The following is a 19,773-nucleotide window of genomic DNA, read 5'->3' as shown; positions in this document are numbered from 1 at the left end:
CAAGACTAGTACTCTTTTGGAACAAATAGAAGTCATGACCCCCTCTCTCCAGGAGTTCTAAGACATACCTGTAAATATATCAGACAAGAAAAAGGGCCTAAGGCCATGTGAGCTGTACAACTGGCAAGGGCTCAAGAAGTCATCTCCAACAGACAATTCAGGGAGAATGGGCAGGGACAGAGAAAGTCAAGTTATAATCTGCCTCGAGTGAACTGCTGGGTGATCACCACAAGCTGGACAGTGATTTTTAAAGAGTAAGCTGTGTTTGAGAAGAAAACAAAAATGAGTTGGTGGTGTGGAATGCTATTCTGAATACCCTTGAAATTTTTGGGGGGTGGGGGCACCAAGCAGAATCATCTGTAGTTAGGATGGGGCGAGTAGGAGCTGGTGCTGGAACTAAGTCAAGGATTTGAAGTTTAGAGGAAAACTTTTATTGCAGGTGTTGACTTGGAAGGGCCAGAATAATATCTGACTTACCTTGTTTCCAATGATACCCAACAGAGTACTGGGGGAAAATGGGATGTGTGGCCTAATAATGAGCCAACAGTGCTCTCTCCTTAGCCTGAAAATAGGGATGGAGTAAAACCCTCAAACAATTGAAACAAACCAACCCTATATTTAGATCATTTTATTTGAATCGCTGAAAGAGTGGTTGTCATTATTCTGTCCATCCATGCACCCGGATAAACTCTGATTATCCACATAAGAACAAAAGTGCTCAGAGATTATGAGCATTCCTTAATTCCAAAATCATTCCATGAATAAATCAGCCAGATAAATGCAGTCATAAAACTCTATCCTGGCAATGTGTTAGTTCCTCTCAACTGGACTTGTAGATTCAAAGCAATTCTAATCAAAATCCTAGCAAGTTATTTTGTGCATATTGACACATGAATTCTAAAGTTTGTTTAGAGAGGCAAGAGACTCAGAACAGACAATACAATGCTGAAGAAAAAAGTTGGAGGACTGATGCTACCTGACCTCAAGACTTACCTATAAAGCTACAGTAATCAAGACAGTGTGGTACTGGTAAAAGAACAGGCAAATACATCAATGGAGCAGAACAGAGAGCCCTGAAATAGGCCCCCATAAATGCAGTCAGTAGATCTCTGATGAAGCAGTGAGGGTAGTGCACTGCAGCAAAGGCCATCTTTCCAGTAAATGGTGCTGGAATAACTGGACATCCACATGCAAAGAAATAAACCCAGACACAGACCTTACATGCTTTACAAGAGTTAATCACAGACCACAGTGCACACATGCTCACTCATTCAGTCATGTCCGACTCTTTGTGACCCCATGTACTATAGCCCGCCAGGCTCCTTTGTCCATGGGATTATCCCAGCAAGCATACTGCAGTGGGTTGCCATTTTCTCCTCCAGGAGATCTGCCCAACCCAGGGATCAAACCTGTGTCTCCTGCATTGGCAGGTAGATTCTTCACTCATGAGCCACCTGGGAACCCCAAATGTAAAATATAAAACTATAAGACTACTAATAAAATAACACAGAAAATCTAAGTGACCTTGGGTATGGCAGTGACTTTTAAGATCCAACATCAAAGGCACTATCATGAAATAACTGGTAAGATGGACTTCATTAATATTAAAAACTGCTCTGTGAGAAAAGCATGAAGAGAATTAGAAGACAAGCCACAGATTAGGAGAAAACATTTGCAAAGGATATTTCTGATAAAGGACTATTATCCATAGTACACAAAGAACTCTTAAACCTCAGCAATAAGAAAATGAACAACCCAATTAAAAATGGACAAAAGTTCTAAACAAATATCTCACCAAAGAATATATACATATGGCAAAAAAAAGTATAAAAAGATTTTCCACATCAAATATCTTCAGGAAAATGCAAATTAAAACAAGATACTGTTTCACACTAGGACAGTCAAAATGCAAAACACAACATCAAATGCTGGTGAGGACGTGGAACAGTAGGAACTCACATCATTATTGGTGGGAATGCAAAACAATACCGCCACTTTGGAAATGTCAGCTTTTTACAGAACCAGACATACTCTTACCATATGATCCAGCAATTGTGCTCCTTGTTATTCACCTAAATGAGGTGAAATGTATGTCTACACAAAGACCTGCACACAGACATGTATGGCTTTATTCACAGCTGCTAAAACTTTGGAGCAACCAAAATGTCCTTCCACAGGTGAATGTATAGTGTAGTGCCTGTGAGCAATGAAATATAATTTAGCACTAAAAAGGACCTATCAAGCCATGAAAAAGACATGGAGGAAACTTACATGCATATTACTAAATGTAAGAAGGCAATCTTAAAGGTCTACATACTGTAGGATTCCAGGAATAAACATATTTCTGGGATGTGATATGTCTATACATCTAAGTGGGAGACTGCATGTGTCAGGGCAAGAGGTATTTATGGGAACTCTATTTTCAGCTCAATTTTGCTCTGAACCTAAAACTTCTTTCAAAAGAAATTTACTTAAAAATTGAACTGTATCCTGAAGATGAGATCAAGAGTAAGAGGACAGTGCCCTGGTTTGGAGAGTCCCATTTTGCAGGATGAGAGGAAAAGGTCCTCACTGCAGCACATCCAATACATTCGCATTTCTCCATACAACCTACAGAAACCAACCTGGGGGACAGTGGCTGGGTTTTTTCCCCTACCTGTGTAGGGCACATAAGACATGGACCAGAGGGATTTGGGCTGAACTCCAGTTCTGCCATTTTATGATTTAGAGTATGTCACTTCAGCAAGCTGAGGTGTTTTCCTAATTTGTGAAGACTGAATGATCACATATGTTCAACAGCTTTGTAAACTGTCAGGCCCACAAAAATATAGGTCGCTATTGCTGAATGATTTAAAAATGTCACTTAGAAATGTGTGAATCTTTCACACTGCATGACTGCACCATGCCTTCTCATTGGTCAGCTCCTGGCTTTGAGAAAGCACTGATATGTACGCACATATCCCATACACCCAAGACAACCAGCTTAACACAGAAGAAGGCAATCAGAGGGTGATAGAGGCCTAACCCCACTGCTGTCCACAATCTGCAGTGGGAAGGAGAAAGCTGCAGACACACACACCTGCCTCAGGCCAATATAATATAGCCACCCAGCCCACAAGACAAGGGGTCACAATTCCCAGGCATCCTTTTGCTTATACAAAGCTGACAAACACAGGAAGAGTAGCTGGCAAAGCACCTTGTGCAGGCTGAGGAGGAGCGTCCACTGAGCAGAAGTGCCTTCCACTGAGCTTCTGAGTCCCACATGCCCTGCTGTAACACCTCCTCTTTCCATGGCCGACACAGGACATAGTTTGGGACAAGAGACACCTTGCAAGCTCACTGCACCTGACAATCTATGATAAGACCAAGTGTTAAAGCAGAAATTTATTAAAACCCATTTATATAGTGTTTTACAGGCCAAAGAAAGAAAGTACAGAGTCCTCAACATTCAGGCAGTCAACTCTCCTCTCTGAAGTGCATGTGAGAAGACAAGACTTCTCTGCCCTCATCCCCTAGAAAGGTAACTTCTATTTATACTCCTGAAAATGACGCATTTATTACACCACCTCTCAAGAATAATCTCACTGAATCCCAAGCCTCTGCAGAGAGAGAAGAGAGAACAGCAAAGAACCTTCTCCAGAATGCAGTGTCTCACCCAGAGGTGTAGTGCAAGAGACACAGAAATGGCAGAGGCTTCAAGGAGTGTGCGCCCTGTGATGGGCCCAGGAGAAAGCCTGCGGCCAGCCTGGGTGCCCTAGCTGCGGAGTGTGGCCAGACGGGACTGCATGGCCTCCAGGGCCTCTTCCTCCTCCTCCTCATCTTCTGATGCAGCCATCGCTCCTGAAGGTTCAGGCTCCGGGAGGGCGTCCGTCACCTTACTAGGTGCTTTGCCTAAGGCCCCTGTAAAGAAACAGTACACAGGTCAACAAAACATCAGCTTAAGCAGTGGCCCCTCATTTCCTTTGTCTTCATACCTGGTTCAACTTGACAAGAACAGAAAAGGGGCAACGAAACAGCTGTTTTGGTGGGGCTACTATGACAGATGTGCACAGACACCAACTTCTAATATCAAAGTCACAGTAACTAAAGATTCTGATTTTAAGAATTTTGATTCTGAAGCTCTTGATCTAAATCCCTAAACACTAGTGAGTACTTAATTTTCAAGATTCATGAAGATGTTAAATATTCTCTCTCAGTAAAACTAAGCTGTTCCTCAATCATTACAAGACGTTTTCTTGGGGTCTTCTTTCCCCCCAATAGTTGAAAACAAATAAAAATTAAATCTAGTGAGTTTTGTTATTAAACATAAAACTCAGAAAGTCTAGAAGTGAAAATACAGTTTAAAAGCTCATGAACCACCCCTCATAGATAACTATTATTTTTATTTATCCCTCTGCTAGACTTTTTCAATAGATGTGTTTTTTTAAACAATATGTATTTCAGTAACAGTGCTCTCTTCACATGTTATGAACATCTTTCCATGTCAATAAATACATCTCCGTGTAACAACAACTATAACATATTCTATTACCATAGATGTAACACAATGGATTTAACCAATATTCTATTATTAGGCACTTAGCTTCTTTCAAACTTTTCAATATTATCAATAATACTACAGACATCCTTGAGCTAAATCTTAAATTACTAGAGTAAGTTCCCAGAAGCCAATCTGTGAGCTCAGGAGCTTTGCTACTGCCACACTGCTTTCAAGAAAGTCTATACTAGTTTAAGCTCCTGACAACAGAATACAGGACCAAAAAATTCTTTTATCTTTGAATTTTATAAAATATGGTTACAGATATTATGCTTGTTTTTCAAGTAATAACTTGCATAATCCAAAGTAAGAAATGTGGACACTTCCCAGGTGGCTCAGTAAAGAAACCTGGTAAAGAATCTGACTGGCAATCAAGGAGACGCAGGTCTAGAAGGATCCCACATGCTGAAGAGCAACTAAGCCTGTGCACCACAACCACTGAGCCTGTGCTCTAGAGCCCAGAAGCTGCAAACTACTGAGCTCTTACGCCACAGCTACTAAAGCTTGTGTGCCCCAGAGCCCATGCTCCACAACAAGAGGAGCCACCACAATGAGAAGCCCGCACACCACAACTACAGTCCCCGTGCTTGCCACAGCTGGAGAAAAGCCTGCGGGCGTCAACAAAAACCAAGCACAGACAAACATAAATTAAATGAAAATTAAAAAATAAAGTAAGAAATGTGGACGGGAGTTAGAACCTGAAGAAAAAGCTACTAGTTAATCTTATGAATGCAAGAAGGATGGCCATAAAAGGAGAGGAGAAAGAGGAAGAGTCTTGGGTCATACCTGCGGTGATTTCAAACAGAATTCTGTCAATTTCCATTTCTGCTGCTTCTTCCATTTCTTCTTGATCGTCCATGCTTTCAAAAGTGTCCTCTAATATCTCTTCTATGATCCCAGCCTAAATATAGAATAAACCATGTCACTTCCCACAACTGTTAAATCCATTCCTCGCAGATGTCCCTGTGGGCCCAGCTCACCAACTGAGCTCTGGTGTCTATGAATCCAGTCCACCCTTCCCAGGTCTAAGCCACAGGAAACACCACATGCTGTCTGCCCTCTCTGGAGGAAGCAAAAAGCCAAAGGGAAACTGCTCTCCAAATTTAGTACTAAGGTTGGAGGGGGGCCTCTAGCAGTTTCAGAGTAACTCAGACGATAACGCAGCACGTGGGAAACAACCTGCTGAGACCAGAGGGTGCTGTCTCAGGAAGCATTTGCCCTGATGTTGCAAATCTATGAGTCCAGGAGTTGAGACACAGTATCAAAATAGGCTGGAGTCACAGAAGACACTATGATAACAAATACCAAGAGCAGGGTGGGGCTCCATGGAACCCAGAAAAGGCCTGTACTCCAGCAGGTCCAAGTGATAGCTGCTGGCCCGAAGTCAGTCTGATGGGTCTGGTAAGGATCAGTCAATTCACCAAAACCTGAGAGAACTGATAAGTCAACGTTTCTGGACCCAACAAGGCAGTGCCCACACTCCCTACAGTGAGCCCCATGCCCAGCAGCCCGACGCCAGCCAATCAGCCTACTTCATTCTCAAGAGCACAGCCCCACTACAGACACAAGAAAACTGCCCTCTAACACCGGCCAATGGTGCCCCTCGCTGAGCAGCGTCATGCAAGCATGAGATCACTTGCGGCAGCTCCAGCCCTTGCTCCGCCGACCGTGCTGACAGCACCAGACTTAAAGCAAGCCCTCTGTCCTGCTGTCAGACCACTCAGGTGATTCTTAATGTATGAATCTAGCTAGTTCTGTATTCTGCCCATGCTCAGACCCTTTTCCTCCAACCAAAATGAACCAACAAATTCACATTCAAGGTTACAAGTGGAGCCCTCTGGCCTGGGAGAATGGATCTTACTGCTGGATCAATACATACTAACTCGGTTAAAAGAGCCCAGGGGAACCTGACTCGAACAGCCTTCCACATCCTGGAGGAGTAAGTGGCCATTCATTTATTCATTCATCCAGCTAGCAACCATTCATTCACCAAATGTCTGCTTTGTGCCACAGATAGCCCTGGGTCTGGAGACTCATGGAATGCCCTTGATGTGCTGGGACCCCAGCAGAGGCTTCCATTTGCACCTGGAGAGGCATCCTTGTATGAATTTAGGAAATATTATCTACTACATACATGCCTTGCTCCAAAGCTATATTATTTTCAGTGCTCAGAAACTTTTGTGGAAGAAATTTCAGATTCTAAAATCAATACCCCACCCTCAGATCTCAGTGGCTTATGGGTCAGTGAGCAGGCATGAAGTCACTCCAAGAAGGACCGTGTTAACCAGCTCTAGATAGACAGACATCACAACGTGGGGTGAGACACCCACGTATCACTCTCAGAGGATACATCCCACTAACCTGATTCCATCCTGATCACTGCTCAGGGATTTCTCCTTCCAAAGACCTGGGTTCTGGGCTTTTGATGCTGCCTTTCTTTACTATCAACTTTCTTCTCCTCTTTCCCTCTCCTGGGCTCAGGAGCCCTGTTTACAACTCAAGTTCATACATCAAATCCCCTGGAAGGAAGGGAGGCAGGTTCTCTGCATAGCCCCACACAAGGATTCTCAGGCCACAGGCTCACAGCTGTGAGGCAGCACTGGTGGGGTCTGCCTAGCACCAAGTCCTCTGGCACAGCTCAGGCCTTTGTGTTCCAACCCCAGGCCTGTCCTCTCCTACCAAGGCCACTCAGGCAAGTCACCTGGCAACTTGAAGACTCAGTTTCCTACTCCTGTATAAAATAGGGAAAAAAATACCAACATCTCAAGGTGGCTGGGAGAACTCGCCAGGAGAGTGTGTGTGCTGCACCACAGGCAGCTGGGGGCTCAGTAACAGCACCCTCCTGAGCCTTGTCCCCCATCCAAAGCCACTGGTGCAGGTCCCTGCCAGGCCCTGGTCCTGGGGCAGCAGGTGTTTACTGCTTTCTATTTGGTTCTCAGTTCCTTTATTTGGGCTTCCCTGGTGGCTCAGATAGTAAAGAATCCACCTGCAATGCAGGAGACCTAGGTTTGATCCCTGGGTTGGGAAGATCCCCTGGAGAAGGCAATGGAAACCCACTCCATATTCTTGCCTGGAGAATCCCATGGACAGAAGAGCCTGGCGGGCTAAGTCCATGGGGTCACAAAGAATCTAGCACAACTGAGAAACTTTCACTTTCTGGTCTAAGACAGGGGTCAGCCAGCTACAGGCCAAACCCAATCCACTGCCGACTTTTACAAATAATGTTTTATGAGAACACAGTCATGCTCATTTGTTTACATATTATCTACAGCTACTTTTAAACTACAAAGTAGAGCTGAGTAGTTACAATAGAGACCTATGGCCCAGGAAATAAAAAATACATTTACTATCCAGCCCTTTACAAAAAAACTTTGCCAACCCCTGGTCCTGAACCACCTGCCTTGCCTGCTTCACTAACACTCCTCTGGTACAAACGGAGGAACCTGGGTTTTCTGCTGTTTCCTTGTTCACCTCAGAGCCCATAATTCTGAACTCTCCAAACTCTGGGAACCCACCTCCCCTGGAGATCTAGATATACCATTGCTTCTTCTAAGGAAAAATGGCACAGCCTCTGCCATGCTCAGCTCAGACGATTTCAGTGTTAACAGCCTCTGTCCTCTAGAGGAATGGATAAAGACGATGTGGTATATAAATACCATGGAATATTACTGAGCCATTAAAAGAATGAAATAAGGCTATTTGCAGCAACATGGATGGACCTAGAGAGTGTCATATTGAGTGAAGTCAGACAGAGAAGGAGAAATATCATATGACATCCCTTATATGTGGACTCTAAAAGGAAATGACCCAAATGAACTTACTTACAAAACAGAAAGAGACTAACAGACTGAGAAAAGGAACTCATGGTTGCTGGGGGGAAGGTCATGTACACACTGCTATATTTAAAATGGATAACAAACAAAAACCTATTATATAGTACATGGAACTCTGCTCAATGTAATGTGCTAGCATGGATGGGAAGGGGGTTTGGCATAGAACAGATACACGTATATGAATGGCTGAGTCCCTTCACTTCACCTGAAACTATCACAACATTGTTAATTGGCTATACACCAATTTTTGTTTTGTTTTGTATTTTGTCCTGGTGTTAAAAATAATAATAAAAAAATTAAAATACAAAAAACAAACAAAAAAAATCCATCGCTTCTATCCTCAAAATCAGGTCTGCTGGGCCACAATGACCTGTCTGCTCCCGTCCACACTGTCCCAGGCTCTGCCGCTGGCTGACTCCTAGTGCTCTGGAAGAGGTCGCAGGGCCAGCCCCAGGTCACCTTCATCATCTCTTTGGACAGCTCCCGCATGGTAGCCTGGATTTCCGGGATCTTCACAAGACTCTGCATGGCCTTCATCACTTCTGTGCTCTTCTGCAGGGAACCAGCCACTCGCAAAACCGCTGAAAGGCAAAGAGGACAGGATCGCTCAACACAATGTGGCACAGGATGGAATAAAGACAGACAGGCAAATCACAAGCTACTCTGATAAAAGCCAGCGGGAGTGGGCGGGCTCCCAGACCTATTTATGTACCTGTAGACTGCATGACTGTGCTGGCTGACCGAGACTGACTTTGCTAAACTGGGTGCTACTTTGGCTACAACAGTCTACAGGCACACCAAGACTCACACCTGAAGGCCTGAGTCTGACCCTGAGGGAACGAAGCTAGCTAGGAACAACTGTGACATCAGGACAAGTCACACACAGAAGAATGTCTCCAGGCCTTGCCAGGGCCAGACTGGAAAAGAGGCTTTAGGCAACCCAAGCAACGCTTCCCACGCACCAGCTGACGGACTGCAGCTGCTCTGGCAGGGACCTGTCACTGGTCACAGGAAAATAAGAGAAAATGTGTGTCAGTGTAAGGTGGCTACAGTTAGAAAAAATTCTCTATAGTCCAAGATCACACACATACTATATATTCTTCTTTTCAATATTTATTTATTTGACTGTGTGGAGTCTTAATTGAGGCACACAAGATCTTTCGTGCAGCATGCAGGCTTCGTTGCCCTGAGGCGTGTGGGATCTCAGTTCCCCAACCAGGGATCAAAAGTACATCCCTTGCACTGGAAGGTGGATTCTTAACCCCTGGACTGTCAGGGAAATCCCTATATTCTTTAAAATAAATCATGGTAGTAGCAAATTATGATTTCTCCCCCTGTAAGTTTTTAACAGGTCAAAATAGAGTTGTTCAGTTCAGTTCAGTTGCTCAGTCATGTCTGACTCTTTGCGACCCCATGAACTGCAGCACGACAGGCCTCCTGTCCATCACCAACTCCCAGAGTCCACCCAAACTCATGTCCATTGAGTCAGTGATGCCATCCAACCATCTCATCCTCTGTCGTCCCCTTCTCCTGCCCTCAATGTTTCCCAGCATCAGGGTCTTTTCAAATGAGTCAGCTCTTTGCATGAGGTGGCCAAAGTATTTGGAGTTTCAGCTTCAACATCAGTCCTTTCAGTGAACACCCAGGACTGATCTCCTTTAGGATGGACTGGTTGGATCTCCTTGCAGTCCAAGGTACACTCAAAAGTTTTCTCCAACACCACAGATCAAAAGCTTCAATTCTTCAGTGCTCAGCTTTCTTTACAGTCCAACTCTCACATCCATATACGACTACTGGAAAAACCACAGCCTTGACTAGACAGACCTTTGTTGGCCACCCTTCAAATCTGTTTTGAAATTTCACAAGACTTAAATGTTCTGAGAAATGCCTCGTGTTCATTTGTTCGCCAAAACAGGGCCCCCCAGCTACACTGGGAACCACCACCCATCTACTGTCCGAATCCAGACTCCAGGAAGCTGCAGCAGCTAAGGAAAACAAGGGGCAAGGAAATGCATGACCAGAGAAGTACCCATCGGACACACACAGTATTTTGTGATTTTTCTACAGGAGTAAGAAGTTCACTAGTTGCAGAGAATACTTCCCTTGCACTCTTAATTTCCTATGAATAGGGAAAAGGCAGTATCAAGCATCTGTATGGCTAAAATAGGAATGAATTATGCCATTATAAAAAAGACAAATTCTAAAGTGTTGAAGTTACTACTGATTGTTGTAAAAAGGTAAATGATGGGAGGAAGAGAAGAAAGATAAAAATAAAACAAATGCCACATAGTTTTGTTTGGATGATAAAAGTTGGATGTCTACACAGGCTGATGTTTTATCCTAATTTGCATCCTGAGTCTGTATCCCAGAGGGAGTGGCTCTGGGATTGAACATGACATGTGTTCAATAAACTTTTTTGAAATAGCAAAAATAAATGGAAACAGAAAAACATGGTGTGACAAGTGTTAAGTTAAATACTGAAACATTTGCATTTTGAAAAAGGTATGAACTACTGATTGCTAAAAGAAATAAGAAAAGGAAGACTCAATATAGTGGGGAAAAGATGAAGCAAAGCTGAATTTAGAAACAAAATTAATTCCAGCAATATTTAATTTGATAACCAGTCAAGGACTGGTGAAGTGGATTTTTAAAAGGACAAAATAAATGTATATGAACCCTGGAATCTCAAAACCAAAAAGATATGAGAAAAATAAAAGACAGGACCAAAATATTTTTTATGTTACACAAGGGAAAAAAGCACATGTCAGAAAAAAATTATTTTATAAGTAAACACAGTTATCCCTACAAGAGAGTGAGAAAACAAGCCAAAAGCTGGAAAAAAAGATTTTCATCAGACATTTATGATGAAAAAGATTGTGGTCTAACATATACAAAGAACTCTTAAAGCTCTCAAAGTGTCATATTTACCATCAATGATAAATATCATCTATGTCATATTTATTATCTAATATGCTGCTGCTGCTGCTAAGTCACGTCAGTCGTGTCTGACTCTGCGCGACCCCGTGGACGGCAGCCCACCAGGCTCCCCTGTCCCTGGGATTCTCCAGGCAAGAACACTGGAGTGGGTTGCCATTTCCTTCTCCAATGCATGAAAGGGAAAAGTGAAAGTGAAGTCGCTCAGTCGTGTCCGAGTCTTTGCAACTCATGGACTGCAGCCTACCAGGCTCCTCTGTCCATGGAAGTTTCCAGGCAAGAGTACTGGAGTGGGTTGCCAGTGCCTTCTCCAATTATCTAATATAAGTATCTATATTTATCATCAAGAAGGAAATGAACAACCCAATTGAAAATAGGCAGGATACCTAATCAAGCAACTCAGAGATACAGACGGCAAAAAAAAGTGCACATAAAAAGACGTTCAACATCCTATGTCATTAGGGAAATGCAAATGAAAACAACAGTGAGGCACCAGTACACACCTATTAGACTGGACAAGACCCAGAACACTGATATCAAATGCTGGGGAGGGTGTGGAGCAATAGGAACTCTCAATCACCGCTGGTGGGAATGCAAAATGGGACAGCCACTTTAGAAGACAGTTTGTCAGCTCCTTACAAAACTGAATATATACTCTTAACATAGGATCCGACAATAGACCTCCTTGGTATTTACTCAAAGGAGTTAAAAACTTACGTCTACACAAAAACTTGCACATGAATGTTTACAAGAACTTTATTCATAATTGCCAAAACTCAGAATCACCCAAGATGTGGCTTGCAAGTGAACAATAATGGATAACAGAGTGTGGGACATCAACACAGTGAATATTAATCAGCACTAAAAAGAAATGAGCTTTCTTGAAAAAACATGGAGGAAACCTTTTATGTATATTACTAAGTGAAAGAAGGCAATCTAGGAATTCCCTGGTGGTCCAGTGGTTAAAAATTCACCTGCCAATGCAGGGGACATGGGTTCAGTCTCTAGTCTGGGAAGATTCCATATGCCATGGAGCAACTAATAAGCCCATGCACTACAACTACTGAACCCATGTGCCCTAGAGCCTGTACTCCACAACCAGAGAAGCCACTGCAAGGAGAAGTTTGTGCACTACAGTGAGAGAGTACCCCCCACTAGCGGCAACGAGAGAAAGCCCATGTGCAGCAATGGCGACCTAGCACAGCCGAAAATTAAATAAATAATAAATAAATATTTTTTAAAAAGAAAATCTAAAAGGCTACATACAGTATGATTCCAAGTATATATGACATTCTCAAAAAAGGGAAAATTATGGAGACAGTAAAAAGATCAGTGATTGCCAGGAGTTAAGGGTGGGAGGGATGAATAGGCGGAGCACAGAAAATTTTCAGCTGTATACATTTCACAGTAAAATAAGAATCTCCAAAAATAAAAAGGTTAATATTCTACAGAAAACATAAAGTTAGCATTATAAAGGCTAGCCGACATTTAAACTGAGAAAGGTCACAGTCACGCAGAGGGGCTTGTGAAACACATGAGCACTTCACACTTAAGAGCGCTTTGCGCTTTCGATGATGGGTATTCTGACTGGCACGAGGTGATACCTCACTGTAGTTTTGATTTGTATTTCTCTAATAATGAGCAATGCTGAGCATCTTTCCCTGTGTTTATCAGCCATCTGTATGTCGTCTTTGGAGAAATGTCTGTTTAGATCTTCTGCCCACTTTTTGATTGGGTTGTTTGTTTTTCTGGTATTGAGCGGCATGAGCTGCTTGTATATTTTGGAGATTAATACTTTTCATTTGCTATTACTTTCTCCTATTCTGAGGGCTATCTTTTCACCTTGTTTCTTGTTTCCTTTGCTGTGCAAAAGTTTTTAAGTTTAATTAGGTCCTACCTGTTTATTTTTGTTTTTATTTCTATTACTCTAGGAGGTGGGTCATAGAGGATCTTGCTATGATTTATGTCAAGTGTATTGCCTATGATTTCCTCTAAGAGCTTCATAGTTTCTGGCCCTACATTTAAGTCTTTAATCCATTTGGAGTTTATTTTTGTGTATGGTGTTAGGAGGTGTTCTAGTTTCATCCCTTTACATGCAGCTGTCCAGTTTTCCCAGCACCAACATACTAAAGAGGCTGTCTTTTCTCCGCTGTATATTCTTGCCTCCTTTGTCAAAGACAAGGTGCCCATGAAGCTTCTAGTAATTTAATATAAAATAAGTATAGTATTTAATATAAAATAAGTCATGGGAATGTAATGTACAGCACAGGGAATTACAGTCAGTAATAATGCAATAACTTTGTAGGGTAACAGTTATTAGATTTACTGAGGTGATCAAGTTGTAAAGTATATAAATGTCAAATCACTATTCTGTACATCTGAAACTAGTATAATAGTGTATGTCGATTACACGTCAATAAAAAAAAAAAAGCCAATCCTAAGAGGTTACTTACATATGAGCTGATTCCATTTGTATAACATTTTTGAAATAATAAAATTCTAAAATTAATGTGGCAGCCAGGATGGGAGGGGATTTTGGGGGAGAATGGATACATGTATATGTATGGCTAAACCCCTTAGCTGTTCACCTGAAACTATTTTTTGTTAACCTGCTATACTCCAATACAAAATAAAAAGTTAAGAAAAAAAAAACAGATTACTAATCAGATATAAAGAGGGGGTGGGGGTGGGAGGGAAGTGGGTGTGGTTACAGATGTGCAGCATGAGATATCCCTGTAAAGATGGAAACTGGAAGAATTCTAAAGCTTGACTGTATCAATGCCGACCTCCTGGTTGTAATACTTAAACTCTGCAAAATGTTACCATTGGGGGAAAATGGGTAAAGGGTATACACAGAATCTCTCTGTATTATTTCCTACAACTCCATGTATGTGAATCTACAATTCTCTCAAAAAGCTTAATTTAAAAAAACCCTCAGAAAAGAGTATATAAAAAAAAGCAACATTATGTTACTATGCCTGCTAGAGATACAAATGAAACACACACACAAACACAAGTTCTGCTATAAATTATAACAATAACCAAATATGGAAACAAAGCAGCTAAATGTAGATTTAGCTTCATAATCATGGATGCAAAGACCAATGGAAATAGAATTCTGAGTCTGATTTCAATAATTAAAGCAACAAAATTACAAAGTTGTTTCCACTTATCACAGGTTCTTGTGGCAATTATACCTAAATTTAAATAAATCAGAAAAAATATTAAAAATGGCATCAACAGCGAAATGCAATTCCCTGAGAGCAAGGGCCCTACCGAGCAACACACTCACAAAAGCCATCTTTAACATGGCCATTATAAGCAGAATGAACAGTTATAAGAAAATATGGAGTCTTACAATGACGTTTCACAAAGTTAAGTCACAAGGTGTCCAACTCTTTCTGACCCCATGGACCATACAGTCCATGGAATTCTCCAGGCCAGAATACTAGAGTGGGTAGCTTTCCCTTCTCCAGGGGATCTTTGCAACCCAGGGATAGAACCCAGGTCTCCCACATTGCAGGATTCTTTACCAGCTGAGTCACCAGGGAAGCCCACTACAGGGATAGATAAGGCTTAAGATTCCAAAAGGCTGATTACCTCCAGCCACTCTCACCTAATGCCAACCATGGGCACTCACACTACACTTACAGCTGAGTAAAATAAGTATTCGTATGAATAATGACTAAAATCAAATATAAAACAATGGAGACAATCAATTCACGAGGGAGATGTTCTTTACCCTTTAAAATTTTTGTTTATATTGCATTTTGTTTGTGCAAAGGAAAAATATTTCATATGAAAATGATGAAGCTCTACAGAATTTGAATTTACAAAGTTTCGTCCCCTTTAAACTCTTAACTCCCCATTCCCCTCTCCCTCCACCTCTTGGCAACCACCATTCCACTTTCTCTATGATTCTGACTATTCTCCATACCTCACAGAAGTGGAATCACATAGCATCTGGCCTTTGGTGACAAGCATACTGCACTTAACACAATGCCTTCAAAGTACCCAAAGTTGTAATATGTCAGAACTTCTTCCTTCTTTTTTATATTTTAAATATTTGGCTGCACCCTGCAGCATGTGAGATATTAGTTTCCTGAACAGGAATTGAACCATCGCCCCCTGCACTGGAAGGCAGAGTATTAACTACTGGACCACCAGTGGAAGTGAAAGTCGCTCTGTTGTGTCTGACTCTTTGTGATGCCATGGGATATATATATATAGAGTCCATGGAATTCTCCAGGCCAGAATACTGGAGTGGATAGCCTTTCCCTTCTCCAGGGGGTCTTCCCAACCCAGAGATCGAACCCAGGGAAGTCCCCAAAACCTCCTTCCTTTTTAAGGCTGAACAGTAGTCCACTGAACTATATATACCATGTTTTGTTTATCCCTTTATCCTTCAGTGGACAACTGAATTGTCCTTACCTTTTGCCTGTTATGCATAATGCTGCTATAAACACGGATGTAAACATATCTGTTTGGAGTCCCTGCTTTCAATCCTTACTTATCCAGAAGTGGAATTTCTGGACCATATGATAGTTTTGTTTCCACCCCACCTTCTTAGCTTCTTTTAACTTTCTCTCCCAACCAAAACATACTTATTATCTGTCTTGTTCTGCAAGAAGCTGCTGTCAGAAAGTAACACTTGGAAAACATCTGATCATGACAATGTATTAATAGCTGACAGGGCTTAATACACCACCCCTCCCAGGGACATCTGCATTTGAAAAGAGAAACATCTTAAAGAGAAAAAATGACTTCATCAAATGGTGGCTTTTCAAACTGTAACAGGCTCAGGTGGGATGGGGACATGGGAACTCATGTCACAGTATTTCTCGTTTTCTCTTTTCTCAGTCCGAAGATGTAGACATCCCCCTCCCTCTCTGTTCTGGGTTCTATTATCAGTTACCTTCTCTGTTGTATTTAATTTGCCAACAGACAACATCCAACTATAAACCCCCTCAACAACTCTCCCTGGGGATTCCTCCGGCCAGGCCCTGTGCTGAGGTGCTGGGGAAGCAGGGTGACCCACATGGAGCCAGTCTGGAGAGCCCCAAGTAGAGTCTTCTGTCTCTCTTAGGCCTGCTTCTCCCTCCTTCTGGGTTTCCAGAGTCTTTAAATGCCCTGTGCTCTTTCTGGGTTCAGGGTTTGGAGCACCTTAGGCTTATTTCTACCTTCACCACGTTCACTTACTTGGCATCCAGAGCAGTTCTCCAATGTCCTCTCTCCCACTCATCCTACCAGACTAACCCAGCTGGGCCCTGACCATCCCTTCTCAGGTCCCCCTGCCTCCTGCCTGGCTGCACCTGCAGCTGTGCTCCCAGTACTCGATGAGGCTCTCTCCTGTCTAGGAGATGAAGTCACCACCCTCAGCTGAGTGTTCCAAACTCTGACTGCAGATTACCTTTCCAGCCTCACCTCCCACTACCCTGTCAAGCACTTGTGTCACACTGAATCAAGGGCTGTTTGCTAAGCACAGTCTGAACTACTTCACCTGTGCCTCCAGGCCCCCATTCCTCTACCTGGACGCCTCTCTAGTTCTCCCTCAGAGCTCTGCTTCTGCACCCCCTCTGCAGCTGATCTGCAGGGCCTCCACATTGGAATCTGAAAAGCCCTGCTCTCCTTACAGCTGTCCCAACTATTTTCTTCACCTCCCTGCTCATCCTTTTCAGCCATCCTTCCCCCTTGCACCCAGGTACCCCAACCTCTCAGAACTTCCTTCATGGTTCAAATACATAGTTCTTTTGGCCTAGGGCCTTCACACAGGTCGCTGACATTCTGGTTGGAATAAGCCCTCCCCTTAATTACTCATCTTTCAGATATCATCAGAGACTGAAAGGAGCCACCCTTGAGTGCATTTCCCTTTTATAACTCCTAGTGCTCACTTTAACTTCTCACTTTCATGCACTGGAGAAGGAAATGGCAACCCACTCCAGTGTTCTTGCCTGGAGAATCCCAGGGACGGGGGAGCCTGGTGGGCTGCTGTCTATGGGATCACACAGAGTCGGACACGACTGAAATGACTTAGCAGTAGCAGCAGTGCTCATTACAATGTGCATTTATAAATACCCATTTACTTATTAAGTTTATTATTTTATTAGGTATGCTTCTTTTTATTAAATTTATTTATTTTTGCTTTTTACTCCAAAACTAGAGGCCAATGACTGTGTCTGTACAGTTCACTATTTTATGTCTGGTGCCCTGAAATATATCTGGCATATAATAGTGGCTAAAAGAAATGGATTTATTACATGAATTATAATTTTTCTCTTTGTAGCTTAAGCTACCTGCCTGAGAAGACTGCAGAAGCTTCTTATGAAACTCATACTTAATCCAACTTCTCCACTCTTTTCCCTCCCTCTCTCGTAAAAAGAGGAAAGAGATAAGGAAGAAAAGGGTGGTGGGGAGAAGGCGCTCTGAGAAACAATGCAAGGAACATAAAAAATAAATTTTTAAAGCTATTAAGGAGGTAGGGAAGGAATGGACTAGGAGTTAAGGTTAGTAGATACAGACTATTACATACAGAATGGATGGAAAACAAGGCCCTACTACCATATGGCACAGGGAGCGATATTCAATGTCCTGGGTAAACCATAGAAAAAGAATATGTATTTTTAAAGACTATCAATAATAAATATTATATTCATGAAATAAGAATAAAATGATATTTTTAAAAATAAAGATCAGAGAACTCTTTTCCAAAAATTAAGACAGATAAAATAAATTCAAGAAAAAAAAGAAAAAATAGAGAAAATTTAGAAAGTGAGTTTAGAAGGCAGAACACAAAGACAAAATTGATGATGGTAACAAAAATTATATTTAGAACCCACACATACAGCAATTACCAAGGGCCAGGCACTGAATTAAGCCTCACAACTACCCTATGAGGAGGTACTATTATTACTTCCAAAGTGAAAACAGGAAAGATTAAAAAAAAAAATTATAAAGGATCAGCCCAGGAAATCTAGCATTTGACTAAAATCTTTTCCTATCAGAAAGAAACAGAAAATACAGTGGAAATGAAATGATCACATTAACATACTTGAGACTTGCAAGACCAAGGAACATGAACGATGGAACTCTTTGTCTTTTAGAAACCCACGTGGAAACATCTGTAGAAGAAACTACATGAAGTCTTGGATTCTCAGGGGGAAACACAGGAAGAAGTTGGGGATATAGATGAAGTAAGGCTAGCCAAGGTGCTTGGATGGGCATATTAGTTTTGACATACCCATTGAGAATGAGTGGAGATGCCAGCTATACCCTGAAAGTAAGGCCTGAAGATAAAAATCTGGAAATCAATGGCGTTTAAAGGCACGAGGTTAGATGAGCTCACCTGCAGAGAGAAAGGAAAGATGGAAAAGAGGAGAGGAGCTAGAAAAGAGTATTTTAACGTAAGTATCAAATAGCAGATATTTTACTTTGCAGGTGTGATAAAGCCACAAAGACTATCTATTTGAAACAACAATATATGTTGTTATGGGTATATATGTAAAGAATAACAGGCTCTTGACTATGCTGTGTTATGTTCACTATTGGAAGTACATGCTACAGGAGAAGAGATTTTTTTCATGTACATTAGTGAATATTTGTGAACTGTAATTTCTTGAAAAGATATTTTGGATTCAGTTCATAGGAAGAAAAGGTGAACAGAAGAGCGTGATCAAGCCCACTAGTTCCCAGAGAGATGTTATAGGGCTGACGAAAAGGTTCAGAAAAAAGAACCCTCATCTGCTGCTGGTGGGAATACAAATTAGCCTCTTTGGAGAGTAATTTTGCAGTTCTAGTAAAATTTAAACCCAGCTACTTTTAATGCAGCAATTCCACTTCTGAGGATATAACTGTCCTAAAGAAAAACATGTGCAAAAGTGAAAAGACATTCATCGCAGCACTCTAAGTAATAGTAAAAACTGAAAAAAGCTTAAATGTCCATCAACAGGGAAAAGAAAAATAAAATGTGATACATTCAAAGGATGCAATACCACCTAGGAGTTAAAAATATATATTTATCATCTCAAAACATATTCATCATTAAGTTGGTATGGTAAATATCATACCAAAATATATTATTACATGGGTATATTTCAACCTTACAATGATAAATGGGAAACAATGCAGAATGAAACACAAAATATAATACTGTTTATATACATTTTAATATATGATAATGGTTACCTCTGGGGAGGTTGAAAGAGAAGGGAATGGGGTTGGAAAGATATATCAGAGAAGCTTCAAGTTTAGTAATACTGCTTTCTAATATAAAAACTGAGGCAAATATAATAAAATGTCAAATTTCATTGGTTCTGAGCGTTAGGTACATGTGAAAGTCACTCAGTCTACCTGACCTTTGCAGCCCCATGGATATACAGTCCATGGAATTCTCCAGGCCAGAATACTGGAGTGGATAGCTGTTCCCTTCTCCAGGGGATCTTCCCAACCCAGGGATCGAACCCAGGTCTCCCA

The 19,773-nt window shown here is 41.8% G+C and overlaps 1 protein-coding gene across 1 annotated transcript in view; it reads right to left on the bottom strand.

The window, feature by feature from the left end:
- Positions 1 to 613: 613 nt before the first annotated feature.
- The window catches only part of CHMP3 (charged multivesicular body protein 3), a 43,900-nt gene continuing 24,740 nt past the window's right edge, over positions 614 to 19,773 (bottom strand). Inside the window, exons 4-6 of the mRNA XM_040224319.1 lie at positions 8,830 to 8,951; positions 5,324 to 5,438; positions 614 to 3,900 (exon numbers count right to left, since the gene is read on the bottom strand). Of these exons, the coding sequence (XP_040080253.1) occupies positions 3,755 to 3,900; positions 5,324 to 5,438; positions 8,830 to 8,951 (383 nt within the window). The 3' untranslated portion in view covers positions 614 to 3,754. The remainder of the gene's footprint in view (positions 3,901 to 5,323; positions 5,439 to 8,829; positions 8,952 to 19,773) is intronic.

Source organism: Oryx dammah, unplaced genomic scaffold (assembly GCF_014754425.2).
Source record: "Oryx dammah isolate SB20612 unplaced genomic scaffold, SCBI_Odam_1.1 HiC_scaffold_25, whole genome shotgun sequence".
NCBI lineage: Eukaryota > Metazoa > Chordata > Mammalia > Artiodactyla > Bovidae > Oryx > Oryx dammah.
The sequence above is the reverse complement of the archived record's forward strand: the minus strand, read 5'-3'. Positions and strand labels throughout refer to the sequence as shown.